General features: G+C 35.7%; 2 protein-coding genes across 5 annotated transcripts in view; one reads left to right on the top strand and one right to left on the bottom strand.

The window, feature by feature from the left end:
* Positions 1 to 11,419, top strand: part of arhgap9 (Rho GTPase activating protein 9) — a 42,950-nt gene extending 31,531 nt beyond the window's left edge. For 2 of the 3 annotated variants that reach the window (XM_089134536.1, XM_089134538.1), the window contains 8 exons: positions 502 to 619; positions 2,240 to 2,359; positions 2,436 to 2,534; positions 4,804 to 4,881; positions 5,598 to 5,651; positions 7,804 to 7,935; positions 8,015 to 8,120; positions 10,965 to 11,419. In XM_089134536.1, coding sequence (XP_088990662.1) covers positions 502 to 619; positions 2,240 to 2,359; positions 2,436 to 2,534; positions 4,804 to 4,881; positions 5,598 to 5,651; positions 7,804 to 7,935; positions 8,015 to 8,120; positions 10,965 to 11,148 — 891 coding nt within the window. In that variant the 3' untranslated portion in view covers positions 11,149 to 11,419. The remainder of the gene's footprint in view (positions 1 to 501; positions 620 to 2,239; positions 2,360 to 2,435; positions 2,535 to 4,803; positions 4,882 to 5,597; positions 5,652 to 7,803; positions 7,936 to 8,014; positions 8,121 to 10,964) is intronic. The other variant, XM_089134537.1, reaches the window with a different exon arrangement.
* A 4,944-nt stretch (positions 11,420 to 16,363) lies between these two features.
* LOC120465338 (zinc finger E-box-binding homeobox protein zag-1) overlaps positions 16,364 to 23,424 on the bottom strand; it is a 36,701-nt gene continuing 29,640 nt past the window's right edge. For both annotated transcript variants that reach the window (XM_039655040.2, XM_089134539.1), the window contains exons 6-8: positions 22,332 to 23,311; positions 19,395 to 19,578; positions 16,364 to 18,039 (exon numbers count right to left, since the gene is read on the bottom strand). In XM_039655040.2, the coding sequence (XP_039510974.2) occupies positions 17,651 to 18,039; positions 19,395 to 19,578; positions 22,332 to 23,311 (1,553 nt within the window). In that variant the 3' untranslated portion in view covers positions 16,364 to 17,650. The remainder of the gene's footprint in view (positions 18,040 to 19,394; positions 19,579 to 22,331; positions 23,312 to 23,424) is intronic.

Consider the following 23,424-nt stretch of genomic DNA (forward strand, 5'->3'; position numbering starts at 1 on the left):
AACAGAATATTTTGTAACATTATAAACTTTTGAGGATCTGTCACTTTTGATCAATTTAATGCACCCTTAATGAACGGATATTATTATTTCTTTCAAAGTAGAGCCAGACCGATATATCGGCAGACCGATATTAGGCATTTTCCAAACTATCGGTATCGGCAGATATAATGGCCGATAAATGAATATTTCAAAAATAAAATAAGAAACGGACGAAACATGCTTGAACCATGTCATGAGTGTTGGAGTTGTATAGTTTGTCCACCAGAGGGCGCTCTACACCGTTCCTTGAGTTGTTTATGATACATACATTGCTTGAATAACAATTAAATGAACATAAGCATGACAAAATTTGTGACTATCATGTCCAGTTTAAAATAAATAAATAAAATATCGGCCGATATATCGGATTTTAAAACCCAAAAATATTTGTATCGGTATCGGCCTTCAAAATCCTTTATCGGTCGGGCTCTATTTCAAAGCCTCGGATCGCGTGTGTTTCAGGATAAGGAGAACCCTCTGGATAATGTCCTGCTGTATTCCCTGAGGAGAGCCGGCTCGGTGGAGATGCTGGAGCAGAGCGGAGACGAGGACGAGAACCGCGGAGGGGTCAAGGCGTCGCGTACGTCTCCAACATCAACTAAGACGCCCAGTGCTGTTACACACACACAGACATACTCGCACGTACTTGCGCACACACTCCCACGCAAGCGCACACACTGCAGGGTTCGTACTAGGGCTGGGTAATAAATATCGATTTTTCGATATAAATCGATTCTCATTTTTTTACGAACCGATATCGATTCTTAAATCTCAAGAATCGATTAGTCATCCTGTTTCATTTGAATGAATGGATCATTGTATCGCGGCTGCGCGCATCCAAAAAAAAATCGCAATAATCTTTGTTCTTTGTTACTATTGATATGAAACAAAGTCTAAATTTTCAAATTACGTCCATTTTCTTTAGAAATTCAAAAACATAAATAGCGTTTTGGCGCTGTGGCTCAAGAGAAGCAGCAGCGCTGATCTCTCTTCCGGCTTAATAATACCAGTCACAGCGCCAAATAAACATGAATGAGCATCTGAAAGTGTGTTAAAGATAGAGTACAACTTATCGAAATCCGTATCATGTCACATTGATTCGCTCAATCAGCGTTTCAACCGTGGAAAGACGTCAGTTAAACAGCTTGTAATCAATGTCATCGTCATATTTACCTCAGAAAACCCATAAACTCGTTAGTCAGCTAGAAAAAATAACTCTAGAGAGGAGCATTTTGCTAAATATATACACCATATTACATATGCATTATAATCTTAATGTTCTTCAATATTTAATGCATATTTGAATAAATCTGGCAAGTTTTTATGACAGCCACCATTTAAATGTTTATATTTCATATAATTTCTTATTATAAAAATAAATAAAAGTGTAATTTAAGTGTTTGTATAGCTACAAAACAGTTCATTATTACCTTCATATTAGGCTAATGAAGTCTATAGGCTACAACTAGACTCCCATAGTTTACAGCATTAGTTCAGAGATTTGATTCCCTTGAGAAAAATGGCCATTTATTGTAACTGATATCCAAAATAATCCATATTGAATCGAAATCGAATCGAATTGCAAGCTTGTGAATCGAAATCGAATCGAATTGTGAAATTTGTCTCAATACCCAGCCCTAGTTCGTACAAGGTGCTTAAAGTGCTTGAATTTGACGTTTTGAAATGCAAGTCGTGGAAACTCTTGAAAATGGACATATTTATGAAGCGCTTGAATTATTGAAAGACAATTTATGTGAAAATAGTGTTTCATTTTATCACGAAAACAATCGTTTCACACTAAATCAGCACTGGAGCCCGTCTGATATAGAGGCGCGGCTGTGAGCGCGAGACAGCTCATAAATATCCCAGTTCATGATACAGCTTTTATTCTTCAACACAATCATATACAGTATATGAAAATATCAGTATTAATAAGGAAAGTAATATCTTTGTCATGTTATCCTTCAAATGGATGCTTAGCGTTTCACTTTATTTGTACCATTTTGTTTCATTAGTTTATTTACCGATTTACATTTTTTAGAATTTGAATGATAATAAAGACATTATTTGATAAGCGAGATCTCTGAATATTAAAAAGTAGTGCTTTGAAAAGTCCTGGAATTTCATTTAGCGGTGTTACGTTCCAGTGCTGTTTCTCACACACACACACACACTGGACTCACAGTCTTTGTGTTCGCAGTCCCTCGTTCCTCGTCTTACATGGAGAACTCCGAACGCAAGCGTGTGAAGAGCCGCCTGAAGAAGCTGATCCTCCGCCGGCCGCCTCTGCAGACACTGCAGGAGAAAGGACTCATTAAAGGTGAACGTCCAACAAGAAGCATAGAAACATATAAAGGCCTCGTGTGTCACTTATGATGCATGAATCTGTGTTTCAGATCAGGTGTTCGGCTGTGGGCTGGAGCTTCTGTGTGACCGGGAGAAATGCACCGTTCCACAGTTCGTCAGGAAATGCACCGAAGCCGTGGAGAAGCGAGGTGATCTTCTCATTTACTCCTCGGACTCGCAAGCGTTTCGCTAGTTTGTTTCCACGTCCTGCGTCACGTTTAAATAGCAAATGCATTTGCGCTCAGCGAATGGGAGACGAGACTCTGATTGAATCATTAAGAGAATAGAGACAAAACACACACAACACTCATTGATGGAATACAGACGACCCTTTTAGACCATGATTCGCCGGGAACACCGACCGTTTTCCCCGTCGTTAATAGCAAACGGAGATTCAGACACACACTTGTGCCGTGCGCTTTACATTAAAGGATTAGTTCACTTTTGAAAAAGCTTTTGCTGATAATTTACTCGCCCCCGTGTCATCCAAGATGTCCATGTCTTTCTTTCCTCAGTCGAAAAGAAATTAAGGTTTTTGATGAAAACAATCCAGGATTTTCTCCATATAATGGACTTCAATGGGGACCAAACGGTTCAAGGTCCAAATGAGAGTTTCAGTGCAGCTTCAAATGTCTTTAAACGACACCAGACGATGAATAAGGGTCTTATCAAGCGAAACAAACTGTAACAAAAATGTAACTTTTCTAAGGACAAATGCTAGCCTTGCTCTATTCTGTGAGGCGCGTTTGTAACGACACGTAATACGTAATTACGTTCAAAAGGTCACGGGCGACGTAGCCGGAAGTACAGAATCAAAATCGTCCGACATCGTTGTTTTACCTTTTAATTCCTTTTTTTGTAAACGGCGTTTGAATTAGTTTTCACGTTCAACTTGTGAACACTGATTCTGTACTTCCGGCTACGTCGCCCGTGACCTTTTGAACGTAATTACGTATTACGTGACGTTACAAACGCGCCTCACAGAATAGAGCAAGGCTAGCATTTGTCCTTAGAAAAGTTACATTTTTGGAATAAGTTTTGAAATAACCGATCGTTTCGCACGATAAGACCCTTATTCATCGTCTGGTGTCGTTTAAAGACATTTGAAGCTGCATCTGAAACTCTCATTTGGACCTTGAACCGTTTGGTCCCCATTGAAGTCCATTATATGGAGAAAATCCTGGAATGTTTTCATCAAAAACCTTAATTTCTTTTCGACTGAGGAAAGAAAGACATGGACATCTTGGATGACATGGGGGCGAGTAAATTATCAGCAAAAGTTTTTTCAAAAGTGAACTAATCCTTTAAAATAGGGCCCAAACACTGAGGAACATATCCTGAGAGTCTTTTCTCCTCTATAATGTCGTATATGCGCTTCCGAAACGAGAACAAATGTGGGCGGAGCTTGATTGTGTCCGTGGGGAATTGATTGGATGGTTGTGGTTTGCTATTGGCTGATCTCATGTGAGTGACAGGTTATAGCCCCGCCCACATCATCAGAGAAGAGAAGCTGCGAGAGGAACTGATTCTGATTCAGGATTAATGATGATGATGTGCACCGATAAATCATTATAAAAATGGTCAATTTAGATTTCATGGTGACTTTAAACTGTTTTTCTGTTCCAGGCCTGGAATATATGGAAATAAATAAAATCTTAAAAGTGATTAAATTGACTATAATGATGAATATGCATTTTTAGGGCCCAAGCCCTGAAAGGACAAAGGCCCTATTGTTTTCCTTAGGATTATTATTATTATTTATACGACTATTCGGGCACTTTTGGGGCCCTTAACGTGCTCAAAAACTCTTAAAACTTTGCGCACAGGTCAGAACCCGTGGCAGGGGGGCTAGACAGCGACCCCTGGAACGGGGTCCGAAAACTTGGTCCATAAATCAAACACGCTTGCATGTAATAATATGAAACTCGGTACACATGTAGATCTCATCGTTTCATATATACTTCATACTATTACTTTTTACCCCAGCCCAACAGGAAGTCGGCTATTTAGGGTTGTTTGTAAAACACACGTAATGGAATTTGAAATACTCCGCCAAGAGATAAATCATTAAAAAAATGGTCAATTTAGATTTCATGGTGACTTTAAACTGTTTTTCTGTTCCAGGACTGAAATATATGTAAATAAATAAAATCTTAAAAGTGATGAAATTGACTATAATGATGAATATGCATTTTTACTTTTGTGTGTTGAGTCATTACGATGCTCGATTTATGAGTGAATCTTTCTTGTGAATCAGAATGAAGATTGGTTTTGATTCATTAGGAAATAGTTCTGAATCAAAATAATTGTATTTTTTGTTCTTATCCACTAATCTTGTCTCTGTTTTACACAGTCGTGTTTCTGTAGGACTGCTGTTTTATTCCTGGAAATAATGTGTGTGTGTGTGTGTGTGTTCAGGTTTGGAGACTGATGGGATTTACAGAGTCAGTGGGAATCTTGCCGTCATTCAGAAACTGCGATTTTCTGTCAATCATGGTGAGAGTCAATATCACATCAATATAATAACCATAACAGTCATGATACGGTTCTGTTATTCAATGCAATTAAATGCGACATGAAATCAAAAGTTAATGCATGTCCTGTCTTACTCTGAATAATCACGGACATTATTAGACTATCAGTACTTGGGACATGCATTTAAACCCCAGCAATTTTTTAGTAACAAACGTTTTGCAATTTTTTAGTAACAAACGTTAAATAAACATCTAAATTCAATAACTTATAAAAATGCAAGAGATGCTAATTTTAAAACCCAGTTTTGTGAGATTACTATTTTTATTTTCTAGAAATAAACATTAAATAAGCATCAAAATGTAACAATTTATTAAATGGAGAAAAAAAATGCAAGAGACGCAGTTAATTTGGAATCGAATTGTTGGTTTGTAGTTATCCATAAATGTACAATAGAACGATTCATTTCTTACTAACTTTGTTAATAGTTTTAAACACTGCAATGTATACTATTTAAAAAAAAAATCTATTTATTTTGTAGAAAAAGCCCAAATGATGTCACTTCCTTTGTGTTATAATTTGAAATTTTTAATTTTTTTGTAACTGGGAGAAATTGAAATTTTCGTCGAGTTTTAATTGATTAGTTGATCAGATGTTCTCGCCGTGTCACGTATGACATCATCAGCTGGTAAAGAGTGTGTGAATGAGGTCACGTCTGTAACTCCTGTCCGTTGTTCCAGAGCGAGCAGTGACCACAGACGGACGCTATCTCTTCCCTGAGGATTTAGTGCAAGGTTTGTCTCCTGTTAACCGGAACGCTTCAGTCCTGTCAATCATGAAGATCTCGCTGTCTGACTCGAGTCACATGACGCTTTCTGGCGCTCGCTGCTTCTGTCTGACTCGAGTCACGTGACGCTTCTGCTTCTCGCTTGATGTTTTGCCACAAGAATTCAGAAAGCGTTGACACAAGAAATATCTTTTTCTATCTGAAAGTATTCATTACATGTAATTTTGATTCAAAACCTTCTGTGCGAATCTCCTTTTCATATCACAGATAATGTAGCACTGAACCTGCAAAATTCGATGCATTATGATTTGCTTCATCACCTTCTCTTTACTTCTTCTGCAGCCCATCTTTAAGAGTGTGAGTGAGTGAGTGAGTTAGTGAGAGAGTGAGTTAGTGAGTGAGTGAGTGAGTTAGTGAGTGAGTGAGTTAGTGAGTGAGTGAGTTAGTGAGTTAGTGAGTGAGTGAGTGAGTGAGTGAGTGAGTGAGTGAGTGAGTGAGTGAGTGAGTTAGTGAGTGAGTTAGTGAGTTAGTGAGTGAGTGAGTTAGTGAGTGAGTTAGTGAGTGAGTGAGAGAGTGAGTTAGTGAGTGAGTGAGTGAGTGAGAGAGTGAGTGAGTGAGTTAGTGAGTGAGAGTGTGAGTGAGTTGGTGAGTGAGTGAGTGAGAGTGAGAGAGTTAGTGAGAGAGTTAGTGAGTGAGTTAGTGAGTGAGTGAATGAGTTAGTGAGTGAGTGAGTTAGAGAGTGAGTGAGTGAGTTAGTGAGTGAGTGAGTGAGTGAGTTAGTGAGTGAGTTAGTGAGAGTGAGAGAGTTAGTGAGTGAGTTAGTGAGTGAGTTAGTGAGTTAGTGAGAGTGTGAGTGAGAGTGAGAGTGAGAGTGAGTTAGTGAGTGATTGAGTGAGTTAGTGAGTGAGAGTGTGAGTGAGAGAGAGTGTGAGTGAGTGAGTGAGTGAGTGAGTTAGTGAGAGTGTGAGAGAGAGTGAGTGAGTGAGTGAGTGAGTGAGTGAGTGAGTGAGTGAGTTAGTGAGTGAGAGAGAGTGTGAGTGAGAGAGTGTGAGTGAGTGAGTTAGTGAGTGAGAGTGTGAGTGTGTGTGAGTGAGTGAGTGAGAGTGTGAGTGTGAGTGTGTGTGAGTGAGTGAGTGAGTGAGTTAGTTAGTGAGAGTGAGAGAGTGTGAGTGAGTGAGTGAGTGAGTGAGTGAGTTAGTTAGTGAGAGTGAGAGAGTGTGAGTGAGTGAGTGAGTGAGTGAGTTAGTTAGTGAGAGTGAGAGAGTGTGAGTGAGTGAGTGAGTGAGTTAGTTAGTGAGAGTGTGAGTGTGAGTGTGTGTGAGTGAGTGAGTGAGTGAGTTAGTTAGTGAGAGTGAGAGAGTGTGAGTGAGTGAGTGAGTGAGTTAGTTAGTGAGAGTGAGAGAGTGTGAGTGAGTGAGTGAGTGAGTGAGTTAGTTAGTGAGAGAGTGTGAGTGAGTGAGTTAGTGAGTGAGAGTGTGAGTGTGAGTGTGTGTGAGTGAGTGAGTGAGTGAGTTAGTTAGTGAGAGTGAGAGAGTGTGAGTGAGTGAGTGAGTTAGTTAGTGAGAGTGAGAGAGTGTGAGTGAGTGAGTGAGTGAGTGAGTTAGTTAGTGAGAGTGAGAGAGTGTGAGTGAGTGAGTGAGTTAGTTAGTGAGAGTGAGAGAGTGTGAGTGAGTGAGTTAGTGAGTGAGAGTGTGAGTGTGAGTGTGTGTGAGTGAGTGAGTGAGTGAGTTAGTTAGTGAGAGTGAGAGAGTGTGTGTGAGTGAGTTAGTGAGTGAGAGTGTGAGTGTGAGTGTGTGTGAGTGAGTGAGTGAGTGAGTTAGTTAGTTAGTGAGAGTGAGAGAGTGTGAGTGAGTGAGTGAGTGAGTGAGTTAGTTAGTGAGAGTGTGTGAGTGTGAGTGAGTGAGTGAGTGAGTGAGTTAGTTAGTGAGAGTGAGAGAGTGTGAGTGAGTGAGTGAGTGAGTGAGTGAGTGAGTTAGTTAGTGAGAGTGTGAGTAATAGTGGGAGTGAGAGAGAGTGTGAGTGAGTGAGTGAGTGAGTGAGTTAGTGAGTGATTGAGTGAGTGATTGAGTGAGTGAGTGAGAGAGTGTGTGTGTGAGTGAGTGAGTGAGTGAGAGAGTGAGATTCAGCATTTAACACTCACTCCGTCCTCTTTCCTCCAGAGCGTTTGGATCTGGACGACCCGCAGTGGGACGACATCCACGTCATCACCGGCGCACTCAAGCTGTTCTTCCGAGAGCTTCCCGAGCCGCTCATCCCGTACGGATTCTTCCACGACATCGTCGAGACCGTCAGTGAGTGACAAGGAGAAGCCAGAGAGGAAGCATGACTACTGATTCATTATAATAACGTTTATGCGTCTGTGTCCTGTAGAATTATCCAGTTACCCGGAGAAGGTGGAGCGACTGAAGCTCCTGGTCATCAGCATGCCTCCGCCAAACCACGACACCTTGAGTCACATGATCCGACACCTGAAACGGTACCAGCACACATTACCCACAATTCCTCCACACTCGGTCTGTGTTTGATGCTGTACCAACCCCGTAAGACCTTCGTTCATCTTCGGAAGATATTTTTGATTAAATCTGAGAGCTGGATCACAGCTACATACACTGATAAAAATGATTTTGTGGTGAAGTAAATACTACAGAAAAAAACAATTTAATTTACATGAAAAAGGTTAGTTCAGGCAAGAATTTAAAAAAATAAGTAAATTCCATATTAGAACTCAATTAAATCGTGTAGAAATAAAAGCGTGAATGAAACGAAAGCAACTTTTCTGATACTGGTGTTCCCATCATGCACTGGGCCTAATAATTAATGAGGTTGATTTTTCACAGTTTTCCAGCTGTATTTACACTATTTTATCATTACTTTTGTTGTTAGGATTAGTAATTTGCCATTTTGTGACATTTGGAGTTCATTTTCTACTTAAAATGACACATTCAAACACAAAAACGATCTATCAAACGTTACCGTCATTGTGTTTTGTCTACCAAGTATTGAGGTCTGCATTCACACACACTATATCAAAAGTGAAGACATGATGAGACACACTGCAAGTAATGATTGCTAAAAAACAGTGTGGTCTAATTCAATGTTATGTTGTATTAAGAAAAATTAAATTAAATAGAATAGATATTACTTAATCTTTAATTAGCTAAATAAAAATTACTTAATTTCTTATGTTACCTTCACTTAACTTAGTTAAGTATAGTTTACTTAATTATATGTGTGATATTTACTCAAAAAATATCAGTGCAAAAACTTGCCTTGAAAAAATTAAGTAAATTTTAGGGAGCGAAACTTGACGGCCCAGAAAGTCATTGAAGAAAATGTTTAAATATTCCATGTGACAACAGTGGCTCAACTAAGTTTATCAAACGACGAGAATACTTTTTGTGCGAAAAAACAACAACAAAAATAACGACTTTATTCGACTATTCCTGAGACGAGAGTTCAAGAGATTTCCACAACGTACGTTCTTATTCTTCGTGGAAATCTCTCGTCTCAGGCCTGCAACGAAGAAAAGAAATAATCGAATAAAGTCCTTATTTTTGTTTTATTTTGTTTATATTTTATTGTATTTATTTATTACAAAAAGTATTCGCCTCGCTTGATAAACGTATAGTTGAGCCACTGTTGTCACATGGAACTAACCCTTTAAATGCTGTTTTTGATTTCTGTATGATTGTAACATAAACATTTGCACAAAAGCATTATTTATTCATCGTTTTTACCTGAAACGTTTTTTTTTTAAATGTTCCTACTTGTTTCAGAACATTCAATTCCCGTAATGTTTGAAGATTGATACAACGGGATTTTGCTTAAATGTTCACATAACCAAGAAAAATTATTAAAAAAATTGGACGTTCAGAGAACATAGTGAGTAGATTACACTTATAATAAAAATACTTGCTTGTTTTGCTGAACTTCACCTTTTCTGTCATTTCAAAGTAGTGTATCATTTGCAAAGCAACAGATTAATTTGATTACAATTTTCAGCCGTGACTCACTATTGATAATAAACACATAATACTTTTGTTCTTAACTGTACATCTCTTGTTTAATTATCTAAAAATCAAACAATCACTCACTTTTAAGCGCTCTACTCTTCGATTCATTCATATCGAGATTCACCTTGAAATCAATTTCACCCGTAATCACGCTCTGATTGGATTAGGCAAGCTCCGCCCACTTGTCCTGCACCAATGAGAACATTCACTCATTGATCTCAGCCGATCGGGAGGTTTCTCTTCTCTTTATCTGACTGTCTTTCTTCCCTTTGGTTTATGTTGTTAAAGCTGGGTCAGATATGGTGTAGTTATATTGGAAGACTGCAGGAAGTGTTTGAGACACTAGAGGGCGCCGTGTGTCTTCATCACGAACAGACTAATGAGAAATATACAAGGCTCAGATCTATTAAAGCAACATCAGTCATTTTTAAGACAGATAATATAACATGCAGGGAAATTACACTCTAAATAATAAGCGTTTTAAAGTTTTGGAGAACATTGAAATGTTACAAATGTCAGAGAATTGTTTTAAAATCCAAGTAATAAAAAAAGTTTTAAAATCCAAGTTGTTTCTCCAGCGAGGTGAAATGCATGCTGGGATGTTTCTCCAAAGAAACATATGTTTTAGACGTGATCTCATAATTGTGCTTGCAAATGTGATCAAAAGTATGAACGTCTCGTCATATTGTGCTGCATATGGTATGCAAATATCGCTGTTAAATGTATATTTATTTAAAAATTTGAATATTTTGCAAATGTTCATTTATTTCAGTAATTCAACTTAAAAGGTGAAATATAGACTCATTATATGCAAAGTGAGATATTTCAAGCCTTTATTTGTTATAATTTTGATGGCTTACAGATATAAAAAACCTTTTCACAATATTACTGATTTTGAATTTGGGTTTTTTATGCTGCAAACCATAATCATCAATATTATAACAAATAAAGGCTTGAAATATCTCACTTTGCATGTAATGAGTCTATATAATATATTAGTTTCACCTTTTAAGTTGAATTACTGAAATACATGAACATTTGCAAAATATTCAAATTTTTCGATAATAAATATACATTTAACAGCGATATTTGCATACCATATGCAGCACAATATGACGAGACGTTCATACTTTTGATCACAGACTTTGCAAGCACAATTATGAGATCACGTCTAAAACATATGTTTCTTTGGAGAAACATCCCAGCATGCATTTCACCTCGCTGGAGAAACAACTTGAATTTTAAAACTTTTTTTATTACTTGGATTTTAAGCTGAAGTGTTTGTCTTCTTCTCCGTGTGTGTTTAGGGTGAAGGAGAGCTCCGACTGCAACCGCATGACGACGCAGAACATCGGCATCGTGTTCGGGCCCACGCTCATGCGTCCGGAGAACGAGGGCGGGAACATGGCCGTCAACATGCTGTATCAGAACCAGGCCATCGAGCTGCTGCTGAGCGAGCACGAGCGCATCTTCGAGACCGCCTCGTCCTGAGAACAGCGGCACGCGGACACTTCCGGCCTCGGGACTCACGGATCGGGAGCGCTACTCACGAGAGCTGGTTATGAATGGGTGGATCTCATGAAAACGGGTCACGTTTCAGCCAATAAAAAATAGAAACAACATGTTGCATAAAGAAAATACATTTTTAGGATCGTTGAGATAATGTTTTAATGATGACAATTAGACATTTTCAGTTTTCACCATACATTTTCAGTACATTTACATTTTATTTTTATTTTGTACAGTATAAATTCTATTTTTTTTTATAAAAATGGAAACAAAATTTTGCAAAAAGAAAATACATTTTAGGATCGTTAAGATAATATTTGAATGACAATTAAACATTTTCACCACGCATTTTCTGTATATTTACATTTTTATTTTGTACAGTACAAATTCTCAAAAAAACTAAAATTGTTTTTTTAATTTTGTCTATAAAAAATATAAACATTTAGCATAAAGAAAATAAATTTTAGGATTGTTGAAATAATATTTAAATGACAATTAAACATTTTCACCATACATTTTCAGTGCGTCTAGAGGTTTTTTTTTTTTATGTACAGTAAAAATTCTCCAAAGCTCTCTAAAGTTTTGTCTCTAAAAATAATATAAGCACAATTTTGCATAAATAATTTTTTTTAGGATCGTTAAGATAATATTTGAATAACAATTAAATATTCGCCTCACATTTTCAGTACGTTTACATTTTTATTTTGTACAGTAGAAATTCTCAACAAAAAAAAATTCTGTAAAAACTATAAACAAAATTTTTCGTAAAGAATGTGAATGATTTTTTAGGATTGATAGGATATAATTTTTAATGACAATTTCAAAAAAAAAGATTTCCGGTGCATCCAGATGTTTTTTTTTTTTTTTTTGTACAGTAAAAATTCTCCAAAGCTTTTCAAAGTGTTGTCTCTAAAATAATTCTCAATTGCATAAAGAAAATGATCGTTAAGATAATATTTAAATGACATCCTCCAGGTGTGTTTAAAAAAATTGTACAGTGAAAATTCTCCAAAGCTCTGTAAAGTTCTGTCTAAAAAATATTTACAAAAAAATGTATAAAGAAAATGAATTTTTAGGATCGTTATGATATTATTTTAATGGCAATTATACATTTCAAGTGCTTCCAGATGTTTTTATTTTTGTACAGTAAATTCTTCAAAGTTCTCTAGTCTTCTCTAAAATTATAAACAAAATTTTGCATAAAGAAAAGGAAGATAGACATGAAACTGCTCTATCAATTCTTTCAAATATACAAAATTTAATTTTATTTAACATACATTTTATTATTATTATTGTTTTATATAGAATTGTTCTATAGTCTGTACAGTATTTAAGGTAATTACATCAAAAGTAACTAATTAAATTACAGAAGAGTAATTCCTTTACTTTTTTTAAGGTGAAAGTAATTAAATTGCAGTAATTACTTACCAAGTAATGCATCACACCCAACACTGATAATGAGAAATAAATTATGATTTAATTAATAATAACAATATTATGCAAAAATATGATGTTTGGGTGACCTGAAAGTGACTGGTTTTGTGAGATTTACTGTGCGTGTGTGGATCCATCTTTCAACAGATTTCATCCCTAGTGCCTTTTAAGAGTTTTTATCTTAGTTTATTCCCTTCTCAGAGCTTGTGTAGCTTTAATGCACAAAGGAAAAGACTAAAAGCTTTCAAATAAAGCTGTACACGTCAGTCAATAATAATAAAGATCAGCGCAGGTCAAAAGTTCGAGTCATTTACTCGCCTTTTAATGAAAAGAAATAAAACTGGGTGCAATTCACTCCAGAATGCAACGTAATTTCCTTTCCATTGTTCCAATGTGGTCTCTGAGTGTCTGTGTGAGAGATAGAGGAAGCTCAGAGGTGTGTGTGAGAGGGAGAGAGAGAGTGTGTGTGTGTTGTGCCAGTCTCAGAGCGGGTGGAGCTCCGCTGCCATTTGTCCAAAACTCTGCTTTTAATAACAGAACAAAAGAAGAACTAAAAATGCATATGTTTAAAAAATGTCGTCCCCCCACGCCGCGGTTTGGTAATTTTATATGGACTGTGGCTTTGGCTCTTGACAAAAAGATCCAGGCTGAAGAAAAGAACCGGGAACGCTTACACACTTTTTTAATGTTTGATTTTATATATTTATTCATTTTTTATTTTCTTATTATTTCAATTCCACAAGGGGCCACAAAGAAGTTTCTGGAGAAGTCCTCAAAAGCAGAAAGGACTGATATATATATATATATTGAAATAATTCAGTGTTGTTGCCCTTTGAGGTCACACACTATTATTAGATGAACCTTCAAGCTTAAACTGATGATGGTTCACCCAAGAATGATCATTTACTTTCCTTAATGTCCCTCCAAAACCGGTCTGACTTTCTTCTGTGACACAAAAATGGAAAAAGAAACTGGAAATATTCTCTTTCAGCTTTCATCTTTATCGTATTTCCGTATATATTTGAACAGGACTGTGTACATTGTGTTAAACATCTCCTTTTGTGTTCATACAGAAGAAAGAGAGACATCAATGATGATTTGTAAGAGAACTAGTTCTTTAAAGAAGCTTGTGGACGATAGCGTGATTCATTGTCTCTCCTCGTGTTTCTGAAAACTCTACGATGTTCAGAGACTGAATATTTTATTTTAATGTATGAATTCTCAGTTTTGTGTGATGTTTCCTTTCGTTATGAGTCCAACTTGCTTTTTCTTCCTTTAAATTCTGTATTTCAGAATTGTGACAATAAAAACATAAAATCTATATGAAAAGACCTTCTGTTTTGATTTATTCTGGAGATTACAGCAATGAGACTCTTATCAGCTCATATTAATAATGGTCAAAAACGAGCCGCTCGATTACGTCTAATGTAAGTATCACTTGTTCTATAGAGGATTTATTTTAATTTCAATGAGTTTACTGCACTGTAAAAAGATTCCAGCTATTTACACTATTAACTTTTGTTAACAAAACTATGTTGCGGAAGAACGTTGTTTTGGTTGTGCTTCGGCTCTACGTGACTGTGCGGATGAATATGATTAGGCCTAGATCCTACGGTTTATAAAACATTTACTGCTAGGCTTCAAATATATAACCAATTTCGATGGAAATTATCTCAATATGACTAGCTGAAGATGTTAATGTAGCTTTACCAATTAAAAGACACGGTACTTCCTTAAATACATTCTAGAACAGTGCTAAAACAATAATGAAATGATCTTCACAATTAACCCTGTTAGCTCGACTACATATGACAATTTATCTGTTCAATAAAACACTTTACTCACCTGTTGAAAAAGGTAAAACGCCATCATCTCCCGTCGCTTTTTCCAAATCCCTCAGTTCTCAGAGAAGACAAAACTGCCGCGGCCGGCCGGAACAACTTTTCTCAGTTACGGATATGACGAGACACGCACCGGTCAGTACCAGGTTTGTACCTGTACGCAAGTTCCAGCGAAACATTTCTTAGTCTAAAATATAAACACTCATGCTGGGTTACAGACAAGGATATCCCAAAAATTAAATATCCCAGTATTCAGACCTCGGAGAGTTCCAGCCAATCACACTTCACGTTATTGACCACATGATGTCGCCACGACACGAGTCTTGTTTTTGTGTCAATTATGGTAACAACTGAATAAAAACTACATAAAATTGCTTTGAAAACAGTTGACGAAAAGCAAAAACGAAGGTATTATGTCATGTGGCTACATAAACTTTTTTTACAATGTCTCGCTGAGGTTGTGTGGTTGATCGAGGATGTAGGCTTCCCGAGTTGGCGAGTTCGCAGGTCGAATGTTCCAGTCCAGAAGTTGTTTCCAAGAACGAACGAGGATGGAAAAATCAAAATTTTGAGCTGTCTGGAACATTATAATAGGCTTACTTACCATAGTGAATCAGGTAAGCATCAAAAATCCCTTTTGAAGAAGGGCCAAACTCATTATTTAAATTTTGAACCAAAAAAGTTGGTGTACATTGTAAAAAAAATATTTGACCATTAAGTAATGACAAGATATGATTTTACATTGCTTTAACTCATCAATATAAGTTGAGCAATTTCAACTTTTTTATATAAATGATACTACAAGAATCAGCTCATTCAACAGGTCAGTTTGATGTGATTGTAATTATTTAAAAATCCAAGTTGATTGTACCTACAAATTTAATTGCTACACTTTCTACACTTCAGTTGCTCCCTTAAATTAAAGTCCCCCTGTGGTCAAAATCCAGCGTTTAATGTTGTTTATGTGTGTATGTGGTGTTTTTAATCCGCTTTAACACACACCATGTGTAAGTTCATCTTCATATATTTATTTAGGTATATATTTATTTTTAATTAAGTCAGCTTTGGCATTCCATATAAGTGGAGAGCATTGCTGGGTATTTCCTCCTTAAAACTGCACTGAATCAGACACGCTTTGAAATCGCTGGTGCTTCTGACGTCACAAACGACCTTGTAACCAATCAGATCAACGTCTGATCTCTGAGCGAGTGAGTGGAGGCGGGGCTCATTTGCATATTCATAGAACCCCACATACTAAATGAGGCAAGGGTGTCGAGTAACAATCAATCTATTTTAAGGCATGAAGAATTTTTTTTTAGGTTTAAGGGATTCAATTATTGACTACGGGGGAACTTTAAGTAAATTAAGTATCTAATTGACTGTCAAGTCATTTCAACTTAAATTACATTAAATGACTTCAAATTGAAACTTGTATAACTTATAAAGAAAGTTGAAGTTGCTTTAATTATACTGGTGATGAGTTCATTTCTTTTGTGGCATTTCCATTGGCATCTAAACCCAGAGACCATTATAGAACTAAATGTAATAAAAATGTAAAACAACATCCGCTTGCTGACTGACTGACCGTAACCACACTTGCGAGAGTGTTTAGGTGGAGGCCTAAAATCTGTGCAGTTTTGAGTCAGGAGTGTAAACGGGACCCCCCCATTATCACGGTAAAGTGACACTTACCTCAACTCTATGCTACTCATTTCATGCCATTAGAGAGAAATCATTACAGTAAAAAGAAATGACTTGTGATTTGAGTCCAGCGTGTGCTGGATTTACGATCTGTGTGATGAATAATCATGACACTGCACTTTTCAGTCATTACAAATATAGTGTTTTTCTTTTATAAAGACTTTCAGAGCAAGTTTTGAAGAGCACAATAAAAACTCCAGCGACCGCTTTTTTTCAAAATATGTACAATTTTATTACAAAGATTATGTATTAACATTTCAACAAAGCTTACAAATTTTGTATAAAAATAACACTGGTGAAAATACCTCACGATTCTCGTGTGCAAGAAGCTTTTTGGTGCGTGTTTACAGGGAAACTCAGCATATATAAAGAAAAGTCCACTACGAACGAAGCACCGTTTTGCATTTTAATAGTTGAATGTTAAATTCTTAATTGCATAATTGGCAGTATGAAGCCGTCTCTGAGGTCGTATTCAGTGCAACTCAAAATACACACTTTATGCTTATTGATTCCAGCTTTTTCAAAAGGACACTTTATGATAGTATTGCAACGTGAACAGGATTTGATCAAATATTTGAAGAAGGTGAAAGTTTGAGGTCATTATCAGCCAATTTTACAGTTTTCCTGTTTAATATCTGTGTTTAATCTTGTTGTGAGTTATAGTTCGAGATAATTATGATGTAGAAAACCATAAAAGCCTGAATGATCCGTATGCTGACCATCAACTAACCCTCCATTAACTGTGAATGCTGGTCAATATTTAATATTTCAATACCTGTGGTTGTCTCATGTAAACATTTAATGAGCATGAGGTCATGTTTCAATCTAAAATCAAAAGGAAAAACATATATATATATAAAATATAAAGAAAAACGAAAATGAACCAACTTTTAGAACCATTAAGATTTTTGCATTGTGACATTTTTGTAAATTTCAGTAAGTTTTTGTAATGCAATTATTTTTTACATTTTTATATCATTTACGTATACAATATTTTTGCATTACAATAATAAAGTTAAAATAGTTTGATATTAATAGAATTTTTGTTACATTTTTATATCAGTACAAATACGATGTATCTTTTTTTAGGATTACAATAATAAAGATGAGTTTATATATATATATATATATATATATATATATAGTTTGTTATAATATCAGGTTGATATAAAAAATAATAATAATAATATAATTTTCCCCTTACAGTAATGATATTTAATGCCAGTGAGAAAACTCTTGATGGTCCTAAAAACAGGCATAATTTTTAATGCAACATATAACTTCATATTAAATTGAATTTGGTGCAAAAATGAGCCATTCTCGTCCGTCTTTCTCAGATCATTATTCCTGGAGTGTGTTTAGCACACTGGAGTGATTTCAGCTCTGGATTGTGGCGATGAATCGAGTCTTTGGAGACACGTGTGTGTGTGTGTGTGTGTGTGGGTTTATATGTTTGTCTTTGGTCGCTTTGAACACTACAGAGGACGCGAGTGTGTGTTTTCCACGTCTCACTCCGTCATGTGTTGATGTTTCTCACTTGCGGAGGGTTTTTCTTCCTCTCGGTCTCCATCATAGCTGTGGTTTCTGAGGGAGTTTTCCTCTTCCTCCTCGTCCTCCTCGTCTCTGAACTCCAGCGCCGTTCCCTCCATGCTGGAGTCGCTGAGGAAAGCGGGCCCCTCGGACCCCTCGGGGGCGGCCCCGTCCGGGTCACTGTCCCGACTGCAGAAGGCGTAGCGGTGGTTCATGTGCTGAGAGTACGAGCCCGAGTGAGAGAAGCGTTTGCCACACTTGTCGCACTGATACGGTTTTTCTCCCGAGTGCAAACGACTGTGTTCGATTAAATGATGCTTGTGTTTAAAGGCCTTCTTACAGGTCTGACACTCGTGAGGACGCTTTCCTACAGGAGCAGAAAGGGAAGTTAGACTCTCAATAAATATATATATAAATATATATATATATATATATATTTATACGGTATAGAATTTTTAAGTATTGTGTATATAAATACTTAAGAAAAATATACTGTTACTGTATATATATACATACACAAAATATCATACAATACTTTAAAAATATATCATATTTAAAAAATCACATACATAAATGGAAAATTTAATATATCTATTATATTATATATAACTGAATATATATTTCAGATAAAAATAATATATATACAATTTAAGATAGAATTTAAGAATTTAACAGTCATATATACACTTCAAAATTCTATATGTATGTTTTATACATACTGTATATTACATATTTTTGTATATAAGTATATAAGTACTGTATATAAGTATTTTTATATGTATTTATACTTATATATTTGATATGCTTAAAATGAGTGATATACATATAATAATTTAAGTTTATATATATATAAATTTACTTAAGAATACAGTATTTTTTTTACTTAAAGTTTTGTATATTGTAAAGTGTTATATATATATCAAATATATAAATATTATATAAAATATAAATAAATTCAATATATTTTATATATGTATCTGTGGCTTTCTCTGAATATATATATATATATATAGTATTTTTAAGTATTGTGTATATAAATAATTAAGAAAATGATATATATACTGTATATATATATATATATATATATATATATACACAAAATATCATACAATAATTAAAAAGATAGATTTTAATGTGTATTTTGATGTGTATATACATATATAGAAAATGTAATATATTTATTTTATTATATAATTTAATATATGATTAAATATATATTTCATATAAAATAATATATATATAATATTGTATTGACTATATATATATATATATATATACAGTAAATACACACTTCAAAATACTATATGTAGTATATTACTAAGTATTTTTATATGTATTTATACATTTGATATGCTTAAAATGAGTAATATAATTATAGTTTATATATATTCATTTACTCAATACTGTATTCTTACTTAAAAGTTTTGTATATTTTTAAAGTGTTATATATATCAAATATATACAATATAAATAAATACTACATATTTTCTACTTATTTTAAGTATTATATTTAATATTTTTAAATTATACAAATGCACATGTTTTTTATTTATACTGTATATATATAATAATTGACAGTATATAATTAATTTTTGACGATGAGTTCCTCTTCATCGACATTCATTGTTTGATTTGATGGCGAGAGCCGCAGATTCTCCTAAATGGAATGGAATGATATGGAAGCGGCGGATGAGATATGATATTGAGTTATGATGTCAGTACCCGTGTGCTCATATTTATGTCGCAGGAGAGAGCTGCTCTTCTGGAAGGTTTTTTCACAGATATCGCAGGCGTACAATCCTTCCTCAGTCTTCCTCAGCCTCTTCCTCCCGGAGCCGATCTCTCCATCCATCCCGTCCTCCATCAGAGACAGGAACTCGGGAACGCCACGGCTCACGGCTTCAGTCTGGACCGACACATGGAAAGCCAGGTTATTATCAAGCTCAGAGGAATCATTCATTTCTATTTGAATAAAATATAGATTTCAGGACACTTTTTTTGCAATCCACTCAACACTAAATATGACAATATTAGTGCTATATATACATGCGAAACTGGAAATATTAGAATATTGTGCAAAAGTTCATTTATTTCAGTAATTCAACAGTTTTTTTTTTCACTGATCAATTTTGAGATATTTGTATTCAATAACATGTCATCTTTCAGACTTGTGCTGGAAAAAGTCCAAAATACACATTTAGTTCTTTATTTTACTACACTTTGTCTGTTTGCGTGTGTAGATTTCACCCAAATTCCTCAAAAGTTGGCATTGTAAATCATCCCGTCATCACACACACCGTTAGAAAGCTCTCTCTCCTCTTCAATGCCGTCGGATCCAAATATGGTCATTTCCTGTTTATCAGCAACCAATCATGAAAGTAAAATGGGCCATTTAACTCGAAATCCCATAAAAATCTTTAAAGGCCGTTTTCTCCAAATGAGTTTTTTCTCACACTTCTAGTGAGGATTTTCCACTTGTGTAGCACCAACACACACCAAACTTTACAGCCGTAGTCCTAACTATATTGTGAAGGTTTGTTCGGAGGGATTTGTTGATATATCATTCTTGGCCTGATTTATATGACATTTTATGCCTAAAAATAGGGCGGAAATCTATTTTTTAAGGCTATTGGCAGTATTTTCTGATTTCCAGGATAACAAAAGGAGATATTCATAATCCACTCTGAATATATCAACAAAATGCAAACTTAATTTTGAACCTTGTTTTTTTCAATGGTCTGATTCGTCACTTCAAAATATACGCAAATTAGCGCATATTTAAGTAGATATAGCCTGATTAGAATATTTAAACATAAAATTACAGAAAACCTGCAATACATTTTTTTCTCCTATTCATGCGAGTAATCAACTGGTAAAGTTTCATGGTGACATCTGTAAGTTAAAATTTTTATCCTATTCACCTGCAGTGTCTCGTCTTAAAAGGTGAAACTAATATATTACATGCATTTTTATTTTTTCATATTCTATCTTTTCATATTTCAAGCCTTTATTTGTTATAATTGTGATGATTATGATATATTATATATATTATTTTATATATTATATATTCTAGCTTATGAAAACCCCAAATTCAAAATTAGAGTATTGTGAAAAGGTTTTCATATCTGTAATCCATAATCATCACAACTATAACAAATAAAGTCTTGAAATATCTCACTTTGCATGTAATGAGTCAATATAACATATTAGTTTCACCTTTTAAGTTGAATTACTGAAATAAATGAACTTTTGCACCATATTCTCATTTTCCCAGTTTCACCTGTACGCAGATGCAGAGTGTGTTCATTTATTGATATGCTCGCTCCACTAAGACTAGATGACATTTGTTTCTATATTTGACATGTGAAGTGTCTGAGTGATGAGTGATGATGAGATCAGTGTGCGGCGTGTGGAAACGAACACGCTCTTGGTGCCCTTTGACATCATGAGGGGAATTTCCCTCGCGCGCGGCTTTGTTTACAGCGCTAGCAGAGGAAACATGTTCACCAAAACTGCAAGACCAGAGGAGAGCGGCCATGCAACTGAGTGTGTGTGTGTGTGAGTGAGCATTTTTTGTGTGTGTAAATGTTTCATATTCTCCTTTTATGACTAAGAGTGTAAAATCAGTTTTTCTCATTCTAATATCATTTCATTTGATTCTTGACTACTAGTATTTTCAAAGGAAATTGAATAAATCTGATATTATGTAAATTAACACACACACACACACACACAATTAATTTTTATTTGTGGCATTTGCTAATTTAATGAAATATGTTACAAATAATAAATACTGATTGTTGTTATGTTCAAATACTACAGAAATCTTTTATTGCTTTTAGTCCATTTCTGACGGGTTTATGACCGTCTGGATGCGAGTGCACATATTTTTATATCCAGCTCTAATCTGCTAAATGCAACTATAAGGCATGAAGATATTAAGATATGATATAAACATGAACTACTTTTAATAAATATATACTGTAAAAAGAGCTATACAAACAATGTCAGCCATGAAAATAAACCGAAAAATAGTTCTTGCACTCAAGGGTGTATTATTGTTCACTTTGATGCAAATCAAAGGCTATTGGTTTATAAAATTAATAATAATGTCAATATGTTCCCCTGAACTTCCTGTTTTAACAGAGGCCCCTCAGGACAGGAAATATGCTCGTCACGCCATTACATTACATTACATTTATTATAGATATATTTATATTTTATTATACATATTTAGACTACAATTTTTGTTATAATGTCATATTTTATTACATATATATTTAGAAAACATTTTTGCTATGATGAATATATTATTTGTATATTTTATTACACAGAATACATTTTTGTTATGATGAATATTATAATTTTATTATGCATATTTAGAATACATTTTTAATATACTTTATTTCAGAATTTTATTATGCATATTTAGAAATACATTTTTCTTTACTGAATGTCATCAATTCATTTTTTATATTTTATTATGCATATTTAGAATATGTTTTTGTTATAACAAATACGATTTTTATTTTCACGTATTTCAAATATATTTTTGTAATACTGAATATAATATTTTTTTACAAATTTAAACTAATATTTGGGGTGTCTGATTAAATGTGCATAACAAATCTTAAGACTTCTATGAGTGTTTGCTCTTACCATAATCGAATGTCTTTCACGCTTGATTCTCTTCAGCATTGGCTCTGGCTCCGCCTCCACCATATACGCCACAGGAGACAGGAAGCCAGGACTTGGTGTTGGAGGCGTAAGAGGAAGTGATGTCAGACCGTTGTGCCCTGGGATCATGTGACTGAAGAGAGGGTAGCTGCTGAACACCGTGCTGCTAAAAAGCGGCGATGGCGCATAAGCCCCGCCCACCTGCTGCTGGGAGGGCGGAGTCAATCTCTTAAACACAGTCTCGCCATCACGTCGTTCACGTTGCGGCGAGTAACCGTTACAAGTTCTGGTCTCTTGTGGCACGGCGGATGCCGAATGAGGTTTAGGGATGGATAAGTCTAAAGGTTCGCTCTGAATATGATAGGTTGGTTGTCGTGGCGATGTGTTGATTGACAGATCCAGATAAGTTGGCGAGCCATACCGGAGGTGGTTGCGTTCGGGTAACGTGGGTGACGTGGGGCTGCCTTCTTCTCCCAGCCAGTGTTTGTGCGGGGAATCTTGCGCTAGTTGCAATGGTGTCGGTAAAGGCACGAGGATTTGCTGCGGGATCGAATGCCAAGACGCCGTTGATGTTTTGTTTTTCCGCGCCTCGTCTCCCACCTCCCGACGGAGCATCTCCTGAAGGAGGTGTTCGAATTTACTGCGCGACTGAAGCAACGGCAGCAACGTTGTGCCTTTAAACACACCCGTCCTCATGGCTAAATCATCCGCGGGATCCCATGTCCGGCTCAAAACGGGACCAGCGGACTCCAGCGGGAACTTTCCCCGGCTGCAGTTTCTCCCGCCAACCACAGGGGGCGACGTGGGCGATGGGAAGACGGGCGCCAAGTACGCGTGATGGGAGTGTCCGTTAAAATGAGTCGCGTTCCCGCTGAGGCACTTCTTGCTGCTGAGATGTGAACTGTAGGATCCCGAGTGACTGAAGCGCTTCTTACAGTTCGAGCACTCGTACGGCTTCTCACCTGTGGACACAGACATTCAGTCCATAACTTTAGCCCTTAAATAAGCAAAATTATATATTTAAATGTTTTTCCTGTGAAAATAATTTCTTCATGCCTTAAAATAGCTTGAATGT

This window comes from Pimephales promelas, chromosome 8 (genome assembly GCF_988280905.1).
Source record: "Pimephales promelas chromosome 8, fPimPro1.hap1.1, whole genome shotgun sequence".
NCBI lineage: Eukaryota > Metazoa > Chordata > Actinopteri > Cypriniformes > Leuciscidae > Pimephales > Pimephales promelas.